At 35.4% G+C, this 19,378-nt stretch overlaps 1 protein-coding gene across 1 annotated transcript in view; it reads right to left on the bottom strand.

Moving 5' to 3' along the window:
• LOC136030443 (uncharacterized) overlaps nt 1-17,900 on the bottom strand; it is a 272,907-nt gene extending 255,007 nt beyond the window's left edge. Inside the window, exon 1 of the mRNA XM_065709425.1 lies at nt 15,483-17,900. Coding sequence (XP_065565497.1) covers nt 15,483-17,354 — 1,872 coding nt within the window. The 5' untranslated portion in view covers nt 17,355-17,900. The remainder of the gene's footprint in view (nt 1-15,482) is intronic.
• Between the last annotated feature and the right edge of the window lie 1,478 nt (nt 17,901-19,378).

Here is a 19,378-nt window from a genome sequence, read left to right as displayed (position 1 = left end):
GTTGAGGGGAGTGGGCCATGTGGGAGGATCTTCTCTTGGAGGAATATGTCATGGGGGAAGAAAAGGGCGCTGGATTTTCTAGCATTATTATAAAAAAAAGAAAAAATAAACATGAAACGTTTTTTTAATTGAAAGTAAGGAGTAGCATTGAAACTTAAAACGAACAGAGATTATTACGCATATGAGGGGTTCTAAAAATACTTTAGTATAAAGAGCGAGGTATTTAGGAAGAGATAAATACCTCGCTCTTTATGCTAAAGTATTTTTAGCAATTCCAATTATTTATTCTACAGCCTTTCTGATTCAGGGGTCATTCTTAAAGAATTGGGACAAAACTTACGATTTTAGTGTAAACAGCCAGGTATTAACGAGGGGACAAACCCCCTCGGAAACATAATAAAACTATAAGAATTTAAAAGTTTGTTGCGTAAGTTAATTCTTAAGTTACGTATATTTTTTACTAATAAAAATGTTTGTTAAAAACTAAAAGTTCTAGTTGCCTTTTTAAGTAACCGGAAAATTGGAGGGCAACTAGGCCTCCTTCCCCACCCTTTATTTCTCAAAATCGTCTGATCAAAACTAAGAGAAAGCCATTTAGCCAAAAAAAGAATTAATATGCAAATTTCATTTTAATGATTTATGTGCGGAGAGCCAAAATCAAACATGCATTAATTGAAAAACGTTCAAAAATTAAATAAAAAAACTAGCTTTTTAACTGAAAGTAAGGAGCGACATTAAAACTTAACACGAGCAGAAATTACTCCGTATATGAAAGGGGTTGTCCCCTCCACAATCCCTCGCTCTTTACACTAAAGTTCGACTCTTTGCCACAATTCTACTTTTTAAAACAAATAAAAACTTTAGTGTAAAGAGCGAGGGATTGGGGAGGGGACAACCCCTTTCATATACGGAGTAATTTCTGCTCGTGTTAAGTTTTAATGTCGCTCCTTACTTTCAGTTAAAAAAAACTAGTTTTTTTTTATTTAATAAATAATTATAGAACCTCAGGTAGTCCCTGAGGTAGGCATGGGGGAAGAGGTAAGGGCAAGGCCAGAACATCAAATGTACACCCATGACAGACAGTGTGCAATCCATTTAAATTATCGACAGAGTTTTCGCATGCTAAACTAAAATAAATGTATTAAAATCAACATAGTATTTTATGACAAATTGTGGTCAGACTTTCATTACAACCACAAAATCTCCACTAAGAAAACGGAAGAAAGGTATGGGAAAAATATAGTCTCCCACCGGTTAAAATTTTATTCAAGTACCTGTTACGGTTTGATAAACAACATCGATGTCCTTCGAAAATTTAGCTTAAGCATACATCTCAAAACATAGATGAAAAAGCTATTCGTTTTGGGGTTTATTAGGCTTCGTTCATGAGATATAAAAGCCAGGAAGTGGAAGGGAAACTAAAATTCTACGGGTTCCTACTCTAAGACCATTTCGGTAAATCTTGGAGCAGCTAATGTTGCGAAGCAATAGCGTAGAGGAGCTACAGTGTCACAATTCATTTAAAATGGGATTTTTAAATAAAATGTTCGTGTTTTTTATTTAATTTCTGAATGTTTTCGAATGAATGCAGGTTTTGATTTTGGCTCACCGTACATGAATAATTAAGACGAAATTTGTATATTAATTTTACTTCTTTTGGCTAAATGACTTTCCCAAAGTCCGATCGGACGATTTTAAAAAAATAGTGGAGGGGCCTAGTTGCCCTCCATTTTTTGGTTACTTAAAAAGGCCACGATAAATTTTGATTTTATTTGCGAACGTTTTTATTTGTAATAATTATACGTAACTTAAAAATTTACTTACGTGACGAACTTCTATATTCATATATTTTTATTACGTATATAAGGTGGTCCGCCCCTTCTTCAATTCGTCAATTATTCAGCATATGAAAGATGTTGTTCCCTCCGCAACGCCCTGTTCTTTACGCTAAAGTTTTTTGTTGTTTTAAAAAGTAGAGTTGTGAGAAAGATTCAAACTTTAGCGTAAAGAGCGGGGCGTTGAGGAGGGGACAGTCCCTTTCATGTACGGCATAATTTGTGTTCATTTTAAGTTTTAATGTCGCTCCTTACTTTTATTTTAGAAAAACTTGTTTTTTTATTTAATTTCTGACCATCTTTGAACTAATACAGGTTTTGATTTCGGCTCACAGTATATGACTAATTAAGACGAAATTTGCATACTAGTTCTACTTTTTTTTGGCTAAATGGCTTTCTCAAAATTTTGATCTGACAATTTTGAGATAAAAAGGGCGGCGGAGGGAGCCTAGCTGCTCTCTAATTTTTTTGTTACTTAAGAAGCCCACTAGCACTTTTAATTTTATTTACGGATGTTTTTATTAGTGATAATTATAAGTAACTTACAAATTAACTTACGTAACAAACTTCTATATTCGTATATCTTTATTACGTATATATGGGTTCACCCTTTGTCAATACCTCACTCTTTATACTAAAGTTCGAATTTTGTTCCAATTCTTTAAGACTGACCCCTGAATCACAAAGACCCTTTAATTAGAATAAATAGTTTTTTGGAATGACTAAAAATACTTCGGATTAAAGAGCGAGGTATTGAGGAGAGGACGAATCCCTCATATACGTAATAATATCTGTTCGCTTTATCTTTTAATATTGCTCCTTACTTTCAGTTTAAAAAACTTGTTTTTTTAATTTAATTTTTTTAAGTTTTTGAATTAATGTAGGTTCTGATTTTAGCTCACCATACAAGAATAATTAAAATGAAATTTGCATATTAAAAAAAAAAATTCGGCTAAATGGTTTTTCAAAGTTTTGATGGGACGTTTTTGAGAAAAAAGGGGCGGGGGAGGGGGCCTAGTTGCCTTCCAATTTTTTGGTTACTTAAAAGGCCACTAGAACTTTCAATTTTTTTTACGGACACTGTTATTACAAATAAAGATAAGTAACTTACAAATTAACTTACGTAACGAACTTCTATATTTGCATATTTTTATTACGTATATGAGTGGGTTCGCCCCCTCGTCAATACCTTGCTCTTTGCATTACAGTTTGAATTTTGTGCCAGTTCTTTAAGAATGACCCCTGAATCACAAAGGCCGTTTAATTAGAATAAATAGCTCTTTTGAAATTACTAGACATACTTTAGCGTTAAGAGCGAGGTATTGAGGAGGGAGCAAACCCCCTCATATACGTGATAATTTCTGTTCGTCTTAAGTTTTAATGTTGCTCCTTGCTTTAAGTTAAAAAAAAATCTTGATTTTTCATTTAATTTCTCGTTGTTTTTCTTTAAATATCGCTGGAAAATCCAGCATCCCCTTCATGGAAATTCTCTTCCTCAATAATCAATACTATATGTAAACGATGGGCTAACTGATGGTGTAATTTTCATTAAGATTCTATGACTTTTAGGGGGTTTTCTCCCTTTTTTTTAAAAAAAAGGCCAATTTTCATAGGCTCGTGATTTTTAATAGGTAAGATTGATGGAACTAATATTTGATAGGTAAATTTGATAAAACTTATATACTTCAAACCAGCATAAAATTTCGATTCTTTTGATGTATGTATTGGTACCAAAATTCCGTTTTTTAGAGTTCCGGTTATTATTGAGCCTGGTCGCTCCTTACTACAGTTCGTTACCACGAACTGTTTGATTCAGGGATCGAGAACCGGAAGTTCGTCTTAGAGACAGGGCAGGTTTAACCTGACAGATTACTCAGGACTTTGCAGAAGTGGATAACTATGTCTAGAATAGGCAAGAAATGTTACAACACAAAGTAAGGGGACAAATTTAAGCTATATGAGTCAACATAAAAATACTAGGTTCTGAGCGTCAACGGGGTTGTATTCCCTTTTAAATTTTATTGAAAACATTAGTCGGACATGCTTTGTCTTTTTTATTTATATATGCCTGTAATCATACTTGTCTTAACTAATATTTTTTCTCAGTTTTTAAGGAAAATTGAAAATAACTGTATTTGTAATTTGAAAGATAGACAGAATTGTTTACCCCCAGATAAAACTAATCGGAATGAGTAGACGGATATATTAGATATTGAGGGCATATGAACGCATGATCGAAGGACGATTCCCCCTTCAAAATAAGGTGCATGGCATGATTCAGACTACGGTTGAAGTGGATGACAGCACAACAAGCATGGTTTAATCCCTGGAGAAAGAGGAAATAAGTCATCGAATTACACCGAACAAGCTTTGCCCTTGATTCAATACGGTCACGATAATTAATAGTACAACACATGCCATTTTGGTCGGAAATAAGTTATGTTGGTGTCATGGGTAAACTAAGCACGGGGAATCGAATGGTGCAGTCAGAATTGTCTTATGTTGTACCTTTACGAATAAAAAGAGACGTAAGCCTCTAGAAGGCGTATGTCTTTTTTTTATCAGGTCTTATTGCAATTCAGAATGACAGAAAAGGATTATTTTATGGAGCTATAACATAGAGACCTGGCGTTTGTCTACAATTTTTTGTCAAGGAAAATGAGACACACGCCATAAAATGGAACGATTAGCCCAATCCTTCAGAGCGGCCACAGCCGACAAACTTTTTCTGTTTTTTGGCTCTCCTGAAAAGTTACAAAAATGGCACATCTCGCTCTTTTAATTATCACAGCCGAATATCGATTGCATTGGAAGGCAGCCTTCACTGCCATAGGTGCGTCCAGGCGCAGGAGAGCGTAGGTCTTAGTAAGTTGGATTTATTTGGATCGGCTATGGCTCATAGAAAATTTTTCCATTTTTGATATTTCCTCTCCTGTCGTTATAGAAAAAAAGCAATGGTATTTGATTATTCTAAGATTTAATATGCCAAAAATTATGCTTTAATTATTTTTCTATTTGTTTTCTTTTACCGTTAATTCACAACAGAGCCAAGATAGATTGGACATGAAAACTGTCCTGCTATAAAAAGTGAAACTCGGGAGTGTTGCAACAAACAAAACTCGCTACTAAAGTTGTCTTTTTAAATCTATTGTAAAGTTTCCAAAAACCCTAAGTAATGAAACTAGATGTTTTAAAGGTAAAAAACAACTGTTGAAGGTGACAAGAAAGCAGCCTAGCTAATTTTAAACTGTCACATTTTTTGTTTACCTACTTTAGAGTGATCGAAGCATAATTATTCATCTTCATTATGCTTGCTGTCTCTCCGATTTTCGGATATACCTTCTTTTCTTTTCAGAAACACCTCCTTTTATTTACAAGTGAAAGTAGTAACTTGTAAAGAAGGTATGAACGGCACTTTTCTTTTACATTTTACCTTTTCGTGCTGAGTCCCATGTACTTTTGCCATGTATCATGTTAAACTGCATGCTTTTACTGCTAAAGCTTATTCTAAAATAGAACTGAAAAAACAAACAAGTTTTTTCAACTAAAAGTAAGGAGCAACATCAAAACTTAAAACGAGCAGAAATTGTTACGAATATGAGAGGGGCCGTTCCCTGCTCAACACCTCACTCTTTACGCTAAAGTTTTAATTTTTGTCCCAATTTTTAAAGGACAACTCCTGGAACATAAGGGCCCTTTAATTAGATCAATAAGCTTGTTGAAAAGGTCTAAACAAAACTTAGCGTAAAAAGCGTAGTAATGAGGAGGGGCAACCCCTCATATATACGTAATAATTTATGTTCGTCTCAAGTTTTGACGTTGCTCCTTAGTTTCAGTAGAAAAAAACTAGATTTTTTAAATTTCATTTCTGATCGTTTATACATAATGGCTCCCCTCCATGAAAAATTATTTCTCCCCAGGAAAACCCCTCCATGGTAAGCTCTTCCCACGTAAAACAACCCCCGCCGGACAAATTCCTCCCCTCAATTTTGTTCTAGCTGAAAATTCCCTTTCGAAAACTTCATGCGTACGATTCCGGCTGAAATTTTTTTTTGCAAATTTTTGTCGAAAAAGACTAATTTCATATTATTTTCAAAACCATGCGGGGAATCCGCCCAACCATCGTAGAAAATTATACCTGCAAATGCTAAGCCACCACCCCTAGTAGAGAGATGCTCCTATAGGAAATTCCCTCTGGAGAATTTATCACATGGAAAACAACCTCCCGTGGGGAAATTCTTCCAGGGAACCCCCCCCCCCCCGAAAGATACTCTAAACGATTCCAATGCGGTGAAAATTTCCCCCGGACAATTCCCCTTAGCAAATTCAAATATAAAAGTGAGTCGGCAAAGAGAAAGTAAGACAAATAAAAAGAATTTGGCGTAGGAATTCTGGAAAAAACTCCCCCAGTGTAGGATTTCACCAGGAAAGTTCACCCCCCAGAAATTTCCTTCCCCACAAGAAATAATCCCCGTGGAAAATCCCTAGTAAGAAATTCACCCCCCCCCACCCGAAAAATATATACATACTTTCCAACAACTAAATACGTAAATAATGGAAAAATGTCACAGCTTATAGACCTTTTCCCAGGGGCTGTGTGGGGGGGCATGTTAACCCCTAAGGGATAGTTATTTGACTTTTTAATTACATCAAAAAATAGCTATCTTAAAATTTTGATCAGATGACTTTGAGGAAAACAAGGGAGTGGGAGGGGGGCTAGTTGTCTCCCAATCTTTTTGGTCACTTTTGGACTATTGGCTCCATGTGAAACAAACAAACCAACAAATAACCTTTCTTCTGGCAAAAAATACAAACTTGCACATTTTTGCCGCTAGAAAACTTCTACAATGGGAGCTACAAACTTCTACAATTGGATTCTCAGATACGCTGAATCTGATACTGCGATTTCATTAAGTTCTTGACTTTAAGGGGGTTTCCCCACTTTTTCGAAAATCTGGCAAATTTCTCAGGCTCTTAGCTTTCGGTGGGTAGCAGTAAACTTATTGAATATTGTATATTTGGAATCAGCATAATATGCCAATTCATTTGATGTATCAATTGGTATTAAAGAGTTCCCTTTTTTAGAGTTTTGGTTACTAGTAAGCCAGGTCGCTCATTGAGGAACTCCACAAGAACCCCCGTCAAAGATCCCTAAAAATGCTGATTTCTCTTTTGCGTTTCTGAAGATGTTTCTACTCGACTTTGTTGGAATATTTAACAGTACAGTTAATTTTTTTTTGTCTAAATATGTCGCTCAGAGCTAGTTATTTCAGATTTAAAAAGGCGGGTCTATTTTCTTCTCCTGAGATAAGGATAATTATTGGCTTACAAAAGTACGTCATAAAAAATACCAATGGAATTAAAGCACATACTTATCAAGAAAGAACAGGGCAGTTATCTCTCTTTTTGTCTGTGGTGACAGTGGCAGTTTTGGTCTCTCTTGCACCCTGGGCAAAATCTTGATTAGCGTCTGCCTATCTACCGCAAAATTTGCAGTCTGAATTTCAATAAAAACTTTAACTTACTAACACAATTATTTTCAATTTATTCATTAATTAATAATTTATTTTGTATCAATTTTTAATTTATTGTTTAAATTAGTTTTTAATTCATTATTTAGTCAATAGTTTATTAATTAATAAACTATTATTATTAGTAAAACTCTTCGAAGTTCGTAGTCTTCGAAGTTATCTACGTCGAGTATATGGGATAATGTGACCAAGGAGGTGTCTAAATATATTAACACCCATAAGAGAAAAAAAAGAGTTTTACTGCTGATGATGAACACTGTATATGTGTTCGAAATATCCAGTTAAATAATTTTGTATCTATTCACTGTCAATAAAAAGGTATCAGCCCTATTTTGAACTGTTTTACTTTAATCGGAAGATTTTGAGAAAAAAAGAGCGACCGAGGTGGCCTAGTTGCCCTCCAATTTTTTTGATTACTTAAAAAGGCAATTATAACTTTTAATTTTTTACGAACGTTTTCATAAGTAAAAAATATACGTAACTTACGAATTAACTTACGTAGCGAACTTCTACATTCGTATGTTTTTACTGCGCATAAGAAGGGGATCGCCCTTCGTCAATACCTCGCTCTTTACACTAAAGCTTAAATTATGTCCCAAATCCTTAAGAATGACCCCTGAATCACAAAGGCCGTAGAATAAATAGTCGAAACTATTAAAAATACTTTAGCGTAAAGAGCGAGGTATTACGAGGAGGTAAACCCCTCATATGCGTATTAATTTCTGTTCGTTTTAAGTTTTAATGCTACTCCTCACTTTCAGTAGAAAAAACTTTTCATATTTATTTTTTTATTGTTTTTTTTAAATAATGCTAGAAAATCCAGCACCCTCTCCATTGAAAGTCTCTTCCCCCATGAGAAGTTCCTCCATAGAAAGATCCTCCCACGTAACCCCCCCCCCCTCAACTCTCCCCCAAACCAAAAAAATCCCCCTGAAAACGTCTGTACACTTCCCAGTAACCATTACTACATACAAAACACAGGTCAAAGTTTGTAACTTGCAGCCCCTCCCACGGGGACTGCAAGGGAGTAAATCGTCCCCAAAGACATAGTTATTAGGTTTTTCGACTATGGTGAATAGAATGGCTATCTCAGAATTTTGACCCGGTGACTTTGGGGGAAAATGAGCGTGGGAGGGGGCCTAGGTGCCCTCCAATTTTTATGGTCACTTAAAAAGGGCACTAGAACTTTTGATTTCCGTGAGAATGAGCCCTTTCGCGACATTCTAGGACCGCTGAGTCGATACGATCACCCCTGGAAAAAAAAAAAAAACAAACAAAAAAACAAATAAACACGCATCCGTGATTTGTCTTGTGGCAAAAAATGCGAAATTCTACATTTTTGTAGATAGGGGCTTGAAACTTCTACAATCAGGTTCTCTAATACGTTGAACCTGATGGTGTGATTTTCGTTAAGATCGTATGACTTTTAGGGGGTATTTCCCCCCTATTTTCGAAAATGAGGCAAATTTTCTCAGGTTCGTAACTTTTGACGGGTAAGACTAATCTTGATGAAACTTAATTTTAATTTTATATTTAAAATCAGCATTAAAATGCGATTCTTTTGATGTAACTATTGGCATCAAAATTCCATTTTTTAGACTTTTGGTTACTGTTGAGCCGGGTCGCTCCTTGCTACAGTTCGTTACCAGTACCACGAACTGTTTGAAAACGATTTTAACGGAGGTCTGAAGACTAAGATCTTACTTCTAAGGCCATTTTTTCGCAAAAATCTTTCTTCTTAATACTGTGATCAGACAGTCGTCTAAGGACTTTGATGAGATCGTCAACGAAGTTTTCTCTTCTATGTTCTATTTGGCAGTGAACAGCAAGATGAACACTTTGATGAAGCATAAGACAACAATCCGAGCAGAAAGAAGTCAAATCAAACAGTTCGTGGTAACGAACTGTAGTAAGGAGCGACCCGGCTCAATAGAAACCAAAACTCTAAAAAATGGAATTTTGATACCAATTCAGAAATGCGTTATTTTAGAAAATAGGGGAAAACACCCCCTAAAAGTCATAGAATCTTAACGCTCTTTACGCTAAAGTTTTTCACTGTTTTGAAAAGAAGAGTTGAGAGAAAGAGTCAAACTTTAGCGTAAAGAGCGGGGCGTTGATGAGGAAGCAGCCCCTTTCATATACGACGTAATTTCTGTTCGTTTTAAGTTTTAATGTCACTCCTTACTTTCAGTTTTTTTACTTAATCTTACGTGTAAGATCTAGGCACTTCGATGAGTCAAAAAACGGGCTTATAGCAGAGATGATCATTATGCGTGGTACATGTTATCAAAAACCGTGAAAATGATCAATGAAGCATCTTGATTTTCAAAATGCTAAAAATATCTAGTTGCAAAATGCTTAAATCTATAGGAAAAAACACTGTTAAGCACTTGCAACCTACTTTTGAACTTGTATTCTCAGTAATCAGACAGCTATTCACCATCTCAACAGTCAGATCACCTTAAAAACTTTATTGCCCACCTTTGAAAGGTGGAAATATCCATCTCTGAAATTTGATTATTGGATTTGTCAACGCCTTTTAGTAAGTACATCATTGGTTTCAACATTTTAGCCATTTACAACACTAGATACTATAAGCGCACAAATAGTTAACACTGGAACCAAATCACAAATGCACATTTTCATTTTGAGCCTAATCTTGGAAAATACTGCTCAATCTTGACCACATGATCCTAAAGTTTGAACAAAGTATCTTAATCCCAGACAGAATCATTCAGTCACAGAAATTAATTTTGATGAAGAATAATCAATTGTATTTAAATAAGCTCGACAATTTCGGTAACTTTCGCTTAAGCTTAAAAGTTGGAAAATCCGTTTTCCAAGATTGTGATTAGCCAATCTCAACTACCAAAATCTAGGGGCGGATCTAGAACAAAATCTTGGGGGAAGGGCAATATGACAAGGGTGCCAATAACTGACCAAATTAATAAATTTAATTTTAACAAAGAGTGAAAGTAGAAAAAACAAGGGCTGACGACGCCAAAAAAAGTCCTCCTAAGCCCCATGGAACCGCCAGGGCCCAAATCTTATCTAAAGCTATCTACATCATGTCCAAGAGTAGCTTTGACTAGTGCAAAAAATGCTCCACGTCACGAAAATACTCGGTCCGAATAAGTTTTTTTTAGCTAAGCTTTTATTTAAGATAAAAATTTTAGATTAGTTTTCCCACACAAGCGATAAAGTATTCTTTACTAACAGCTAGGATCTCTTCAGCAACTGTCAAAATATCCTCCCATTTCAAAGTGTGTGAAATCAGGCGGGAAAAACCTGAGTCAAGCCTGGACACAACTTTAAAGTGAACCAGAAGCATTATCAAAGCTAGTCTGAGTTTCGAGGCCAAATCTTGGACTCTTCCTCATTTCCTGGATTCCACACGACAGCAAAAGCAGTAAAGACCGACGTTGAATAAAAGGTTCACCAGATCAAGGTTGCAGACTAATCTCGGCTTTTATGAATAAAGGTTCACATTCTTTGCGAATTAAATAGTTTGAGGGGTTACACACTTTCGCAAATCGTATACACCAATTAGCACGCCCCGTACGTGGCATGAAGCGTACCATGGCTGGAGAGAAACCCTTCGTGATTAGCGCGAAGACACTTACTGTGGTGGTAGTTTGTCATATGTGGCAGAACAAGTGCCGATCCGAGATATACAACAGGTGGTAGAGTGGACAACTCTTCTGAATAAGTTATTGGAACTCAAAGTCTGTGTCAGGAAATCATGATTGTCACGCTAGCTCCACCCAAGTTAAAAGTGACCTATGTCACATAAAGAACGAGGATTGATTGATTGAGTAAAGCATCAAAGGAATAACAGTTCATATACCACTGTTTCAAGGATCAGTATACTTTATCACTACAGGGAACTGAAATGATAAAGAGAAAATTTGCATATTTTCTAAATCGAGTATGGGGTCCCTTAATAAAAGCCATGAATAATTTTCTGCAAGTTCGTCCGATTGAATAAATTGCAGCAACTAAATGGGAATTGCTTATAAATTAGCTATTTGACAGTTTAAAGTTAAAGAACATATTCAAAAAAATTATAATATAGTTTTAGTTCTTAAAGGAATTTATTTCTGCTGGTCGTAAGTTTAATATGGTTCTTTACTTTTCTTTGAAAAACTGCTTTTTCGGATTTTTTTTTTTTAAATTGATGTTTAAAGTAATCTACATCACAACATTGAAAGAATTTAATGATAGTGTTCAGAGCCTTGCTACTTGTCCGTTATTGGAAACACACCCAAGAATTACGCTTAGGTTACATCTCCAAAAACCGGTTTCGTAGCTACAAAACAAGTGGCAGATAATACAATGCATTGAACTTAGACAGAATGCATTGGAATTGTATTATTTGGGCTATATATTTTGCACATTAGGGGAGGGGTAGTTTAGGTTATATTAAGTTTCCATAATTTTGTTTATCAAGTATTATTTTGTCATCATGTTTTGTTACATTTCATTAGGATTAAGCTAAATTCACTTCTTGGGTGTTTCCAATAACCGATAAGTACCAGCGCCTTATATCAAATAAAGGTGCAATATCGTTAAATACACATTAGGGTCGACAGAGGTCAATAAACGTACACATAATTTATAATTGCTTTAAGTTTGATCCACATATCTTCCATTCTGAATGGGTTTTTTCATTTTTTTAGACTATTTCATATCAATATAAAGTCAACAACTGACATAGCTTTAACGGCAAAATGAAGCTTTTTCAAAAGCTGAATCAAAGTGAAATTCTACCAACTAAGAATCTTATAGGATCGTTTTTTTCTTTCTTTTTGCATTTTCTTGTAGAAATTTCTTCGACGCCTTCAAAGGTACTACCCAAATTATGTTGGCCAAATTAGATTTGGCCAACTTATTGTTTACTAGAAGGCAAAATCCACCTTCAGAATTAATGACATTCGCACAGACAGATGAACAATTTTTGACTCTCCTGAACAGCTTCTTATTCTCCCTAGTGCCTTATTGCTACTTTATGCCCTATTGATGACAATTTTTAGAGTCCCAGTTGGACTAATACCTCCTAGGCCCATCTAAGTATCCAATAAGCTCAAAGAATTATTTGTCTTAGATTGCGTTAGGTTGGACTATTCTGGGCTATGATAGGTTAGGGAATTAACTAGAAATATTGTAAAGGTGACTTTTGACCAATTTGGTCAGATAAGACACGAATAGTAAGTTTTTGTTTTGGGTTTAGAAAGTGAACAGGCCAAATAAGTTTGGAAATCTTCGATCCAGGAAGGTTCAGTGTTCTCCTGTGGTTCATTTATGGGTGACCTGTTCAATGAGCCCTAGAGCTATTGAAAATGCTTTTCCCCACTAGAAGGCTTAGATTCAACTTTGCCATTTTTGAAACCCAAGGATTTTGGCGACTCATTAGACTAAAGTTTGTAAGATGAAATTCAGAATCACCGCCAAGCCCGCAGTCAATTTTTTAGTGTAAAACAAATACGCCTTCACACCCCTAAGTCCTTATCTATTTGCCGTCAACGTTTATGCAAAGCGTCTCTATGTTACAAACCTTAAGGGCAAAACCAAACAAAATGTTGGCTTTAAACTGACTTAAATTTAAGTCTATTAATAAGTGGAAGTTCAAGTAAAGGCATATTCACTATGAGATTTTAATAATATGAAATTTTCTGAGTGGCTGAAAAAATCTATAAAAAATTCTGATCGGGTTTACTCAGCGCTAGTTAAATATCTAATTACGATTAAAAATCTTATTTTTTCAACTGTATCATCCATCCTCAATCAAATGACTTAATAAAATGTTCTTCATTATAATTTTAACTTTATTTAATTTGTTGATGGAGCTAAGCAACGGACTACACAATTCCCTTTTAAACAGGCTTGTTTCTCTTTGGTCCAGGTATAAGAACGTTTACTTGATAGTAAAGAACATATTGATTTAAGATACCCTTAGTTGAAAAAAGAGCCTCGCCCTGCTTTAAGTGTAATTGAACTTAAAATAGTCCTATTTCAATGTGGGTTTTTGAATATAAAATGTGTGCAACTTCTACCCCTTTAGCAATATGAACTTATTATCTGGTTGATATTATCTTGCCATTCCAAACAACGTTATAGCTATTATAGGATGGAGGGGCATCTCCCATTGTTTTCAGCCAGTCAGTAAGAAGTTGAGTCGGAAAGAAAGTTGTAGACCTACAAAGTACCACTATTTTACTGGCTTATTTTTTTATTGGGTAAATAGGCTGATAGAATTAAATCAATGGGAGAATATCAGTCTCAGTTTATAAGAAAAAAAGTAATTTCAATAGCAAATAGGTAAATAGGTAAATAGGTAAATAGGCTGATAGGATTAAATCAATGGGAGAATATCAGTCTCAGTTTATAAGAAAAAAAGTAATTTCAATAGCAATATCACCCATATGAGCAAGCAAAATTAACTACCAGTGGGTAAATTCCAATGCCCCCCCCCCAAAAAAAAAGATAAAAAAGAAGGACATCTTGACTAATGACACCTGTGGCAGGAGGGAGAATTAAATAAAAAATAGTAGCCTATACTTTTAACGCAGATTCTGAGACTTACAGTAACAAGGGTGCTTGCATTAATTTTTCCATGGGAGACGAGGCTAAAAAATGATTTCTCATATAGGAATGAGGCGGATATTTTGTATTTTTATGAATGATTTTGAATTCTTTCAATTCTTTTGTGTTTAGGAGGGTATGAGGCCCCCATGCTCTTGCCTGTTGGGGTCATGAATAATATTTGTATTTCGGCAACTATTGGCTGCGGTTTGCTCTACACTAAGCTGTAGCTACTGCTGCTGTCATGACACAGAAACAGAGCAGAGAAGGAAGAAAGACTAAACTAAGAAAAGGAGAGTAAGAGAAAGAGAGAAATTAGAATTAAAAAGCAAAGCCTACATCGGCGACGAGGTTTTCATCGTTTCACTGATGCAAGCGATGATCTCGTTTTTAATCTTTATGTCTCTCTCTCTTACCTGCTTCCCCCTTCCCTTCTTTTTGTTTGTAACTTTTGCAAAAAAGAAAAAAATGCTTATGTATATAATAGGCTAACAGTTGTTAGTTTTACAAAAATTTTAGATTAGGAAAGTGTAGAATACCCGTTAGGAACTTCGAACCTCTGCACAAGTGACCGTCAACAATTTTTTAAAAACTGCATAAAAACGCATAAAAAATTTGAATAATAATTGCATAAAAACACTATGGTTATAGACTAAAGTTTGACAATTATAGTTCTTCCCCGCCACCCAAGCTCTGGAAAAATTATGATGCAGTAGCCTACTTTCTGTGGGAACGGTGACATCCTTGTTTATTTTAAGAAAAATCCCTCTTTATCCTCATCACTCACTGCCTCTTTTTTTTCAGTATAAAATTGCGACCTCTATCCACCTTCTGAAATCATCACACAATTTCTGAAACTTGAAACTAATCAAAGAGACTAAAGTAATCATATAAAATTGCTGCTCATAGGAGTAAATTCAACCGTAAGGTGTTAGAATGGCCACAGCAGATCGACTACAGTACCTGGAATATTCCCGCACAGTTTTTTGTTTATACCACCGTGGCAAGTACGCCAAAAATTTCCAGTCGCATACCAAATATGCGAATCACGGAACACGAATATATTTCTTGTGAAAAATTGGAAACAAATCAAATAAAAATAACACAGAATGGCCACAGTAGGTTAAATACAGTTTCGCTTTGTTATTTAATTTGTTTCCAATTTTTCGCAAAAATATATTCGTGTTCTATGCTGCGCATATTCGGTAGGCGACTTGAAATTTCTAGTGTATTTGCCAAGGTGGTATAACCAGAAAAATGTGAAGGAGTCTTAATGTTCCAGGTATAACGGTAAAATCAGTCTCACTACACAGATGGTAGTCCGAATATACCGGTCATAAATTGGCCCCTACATGAGGGGTCGAAGCTCGAGCCATAATATGGCCTTTTCTCTTATTTTTCATCTAGTTGATTTTTTTCATTATATTTCATTACCCACTTTTGGATATATTTTACAATGGAGAATAAAAAAATTATTATCATTTTTAAAACATAAATTGCATTTCATAGCTCAAATTTTAAGAAGAAAAGATACCTTTGGAATATCTAGTAGCCAATCACTAGTTTCTTGGTGGATCCTCGCTTTTGGTAACCATCTCCGGTCACGTGCAATTTGAACATACTTGACATGTAGGTCGGAACCGATACGTTGTATTCCTGTCCTGACTGGCTTTGCAACTTTAGTATTTAATTCAGTAATTACTGGCTGTGTAAAATCGTTTATCTCATCTTCTGGGTTTTCGATAACTGTTTCCACTTGTGTTTTGCTTTGAGCTAAATAAGATTTAATTTGTGTCCAGATTCGCACTGCAGACAAAGCAAGACTAATTACATAATTTGAATCTTGTTTTTTAGGTTCATGTGCCTCATTATAAGTAGAAATAGAATTGATTGACTCCATGCTAGATGCAAAGCGGATTCGCTTTTCACCTTTTTCGGCAACGTCAATAACAATTTGTTTATACGTTTCTTCGGTGTCTTCGTCGCAATTTCGATCAGCTTCAAATCCACTGTTTACAGTTCCTTCGCTTAGGATTGGACTGTTTGCCCCTGTTTCTAGTGCTGGATTAGTGTAAAACGTAAGGGAAATAGGGACGATCTGACGTTCATCAGGTACTGGAGAGTCCTTGCTTCCACCACTACTTGGAACACCAGAATCAGTAGAAGAGCTTATTGAATTTCTTTCAGCCTTATCCCCAAAGTCAAAGTTTTCGAGACTGTCTCTCGGGCTTTCTGGTTCATACTCAGTGACGCTCGCTTCATAGACAGAATCGTACACGTTGCTTTTGGTGTCAGTTGTTGTGTCCTCAACTTTTGGTTTAGAAAGCATTAAAGCAAGAGGAAGCTCGACACTACTAGCACTTGAACGTTCAGAGCAGCCTCTACTAAAAATACTTTTGTCACTTTTCTCGACGTCAACAAAATATTGAGATTGATAAACCGATTTCATAATCTCTGGATTATCAATAGTTGATATAGCTGATTGGACAGCGGAATCTTTTTCCAAATGCTTCGTTGTGATCACATTATTTCTTTTCTTAGCGAACTCTTCGACAGCTTTTTTCAGTTCAAGCGCAAGTTCATCTTGCAATGACTTAACCTCCAGGTTCGAAAGACACACAGCCACTTTTCGCTTCATTTTCTTGTCTACAATCTTTCCAATATTACTTCCGTCTTTTGTTTGGCAATGTACTGGGTCATCACACTTTTCAGAAGAAACACTTAACTCGGTAGCAGCTCGCGATGAAGAGACCGAACTACTTTTTATTGAGTTGACAACGGATTGTTTGGATGGAGAATTTTTGAATGGAAAGTCTTGCGTTTCTATCAAAGCCTTTTTAATATCATTAACACTTTTAACAGTTCCATCAACATCAGCATTAACTGGGGGAGTTGAGACTGAGCTAGTTTTTCTTGAAGTAGAAATGCAACAAGAAGACAACATATTTTTGACTGAAATGTCCTGTGTTTCTGACAAAGCATCTTTGATATCACTAACACTTTTTAATAATTCAGTGTCGTCAAGAGAAGCTAAGCTTTCGGCTTCTGCAAAAGTGGAATCAATATCCCATCCAGAGCTATTATTTAGCTCCTTATATTGGTCCTCAATTGTAGGAACCTCCACAACACACGACTCTGTTGAATAAGGTAATTCGTCCATTTTCGTATCAATTTCATTTTCTGGCGTGACACTTACAGGTACTGCCTTCCAAATTCCGTCAATCAGACCTATATCCACTTCCTCTTCTGACTGGTTTGAGTTTTGTGCCAAGGTTTGTTGTAGCTCTAACGTGCTGCTCCCAAAAATTTCGCATAATTTGGCAAACAAGTCTTCGTCCTTTGACACCTTTTTAACACGCAGTCTTTGAGATTGTTCAGCATAGCTGAATTTTTTCTTTGGTTTCATTCTAGCCAATGGTCAGCCGAACTACTTTCAATTGAATACGAAAATCCGGTTCACACAATTTTCACAAAACAAACTTTCAAACTCAGGTAATTATTTAACCATAATGACAATGGCTATGGACCAGTTCAATGAACAATATCGTTTGTAAAAAAAATTCTAAATATGTTCCGTGCTATCTAAAGCTCTTAAGCGAATTATGCTTTTTAGGCTAAAACCAATCAATAGTTTACCTCTATGAAACTCGAAGAAATAACCAAATTTTATAATAAAAGTAAGCATATATCCTTTCAATGCGTCTTTATCCAAATATAATCACTTCAGATGAGCAACTAATGATTAGCCTACTAAAGGTCTACCTTTTACTGACAGGTACCGTATCTACCCGAAGTTAGATAAATATCTACCTTAAAGGGGTATAACATATGCTTCACATAACAATCCCATCACGTTTTAGTAAGGCAATTTAATTAATAGCTAATGAACACTATACGTAGTTGTGTAATAGTCACATTGCTAACATAGAGTGTTGAATATAAGTTTATAACTGAAGTCATATGGATAGCGGGTAAAAAGCTGAGTAGAACGGTTGTGGGCAGTTGTGTACTACCGCATCCAATTACTTTACATATGTTTTTCACTGAGCAGTGAAAACTTCGAGAAATGTGAATGGTGTACTTGCTTACTTGTTTCCCGAGGGATTTCTCAATTCGATACCTTTGCTATTGTTGACGCCCAAAGTGGGTACTTGTGTATTATTCAGAACATACTCAATAAGTTTGAAAAATGAACTGTTTGAGAAAAGAAAGGAGTTAATATATTATATTTTTTTCCAATAGGAAAGACTAAGTCAATAAAAAACGAACAGAAATTAATTAAGAAAACTTACAGAAACTCAAACAGAAGTAAAGAGCTACATTAAACCAAAAATGAGCAGAGATAAAGTCAAATAATTTTCTGATCGCAAAAGAAACTACGACAAATCACCATCAATAAAAAAAAATGAAACCCAAAACGAACAGAAGTTACTATAAATAACTGAGTCTATCTCAAAACGAGCAAATACTAAGATCAGAAAAATAATAATTATATGCAAAAAATAACTAAACCATTTATTGAAAAAAGTGCTGCAAACATCATGCTCATTCTCACCCAAGAAACTTACTAAATTTTCTATTTAATGCTAAAAATGCAAATCAGGTGGCTTGTTGAAACTCCTACATCTTTTGTAATTTGTTGAAAAATCAAGAAAACTTTGAGAAATGTGAATGGTGTACTTGCTTATTTGTTTCCTGGGGGATTTCTCAATTCGATACCATTTCTATTGTTGACGCCCAAAATGTCCTAAGTAGCAAATTTACATTTATATTAATTCATTTTATTACTTCCCAAAAAAGGCTTTTACAATTCGAAGATCTGAAACGGTCTTGAGAATGCATTATTACTTTTATCCGTTCCTCAAAAGCTTTCCAAAATAAGCGAACTAATTGCGTGTACCAGTTAGAAAATTTGATGTTTAACAAACCCCTAAGTAGAAATTTGTTCTCACTTGGGGTGGTGGGGAGCTTCTTCCATAATTTCCATGTAAAGGGGCAATAATAAGGGCATATATGACTAATAGTGACCTTTAACCATCATGTATAAAACGGAGTTTGCCATGCGTGGTACAAAATGCGTTATGCATGGGTGTGAAGTCCTGCTGGACTGTAAAAATATATTTAGACAAAAGGCACACATTCTGTATGTAGAGACTCACATTGAAATCCTAACATCCCAAAAACCACAAATAGAACGTCACGTCCTCCCCCTGACAACGTCATTGAAGCCGTGGGACTCCATTAAAAGTAAAGTACAGTCATAGTTGTTTCAATTTGCTTGATATTAGAATGGGTAAAAAAGCAACCCCCCCCCCTCTTCAAAAAATATCAAACATGAATTTGCCTTAGAATTGTCATTTGAGAAAGGGGGGCAACAGTTTCTTCGTTATTACTAAAACTAATTGAAAGGACAAGAAAGAAGATTTTTGC

This window comes from Artemia franciscana, chromosome 8 (genome assembly GCF_032884065.1).
Source record: "Artemia franciscana chromosome 8, ASM3288406v1, whole genome shotgun sequence".
NCBI classification, from domain to species: Eukaryota; Metazoa; Arthropoda; class Branchiopoda; order Anostraca; family Artemiidae; genus Artemia; species Artemia franciscana.
The sequence above is the reverse complement of the archived record's forward strand: the minus strand, read 5'-3'. Positions and strand labels throughout refer to the sequence as shown.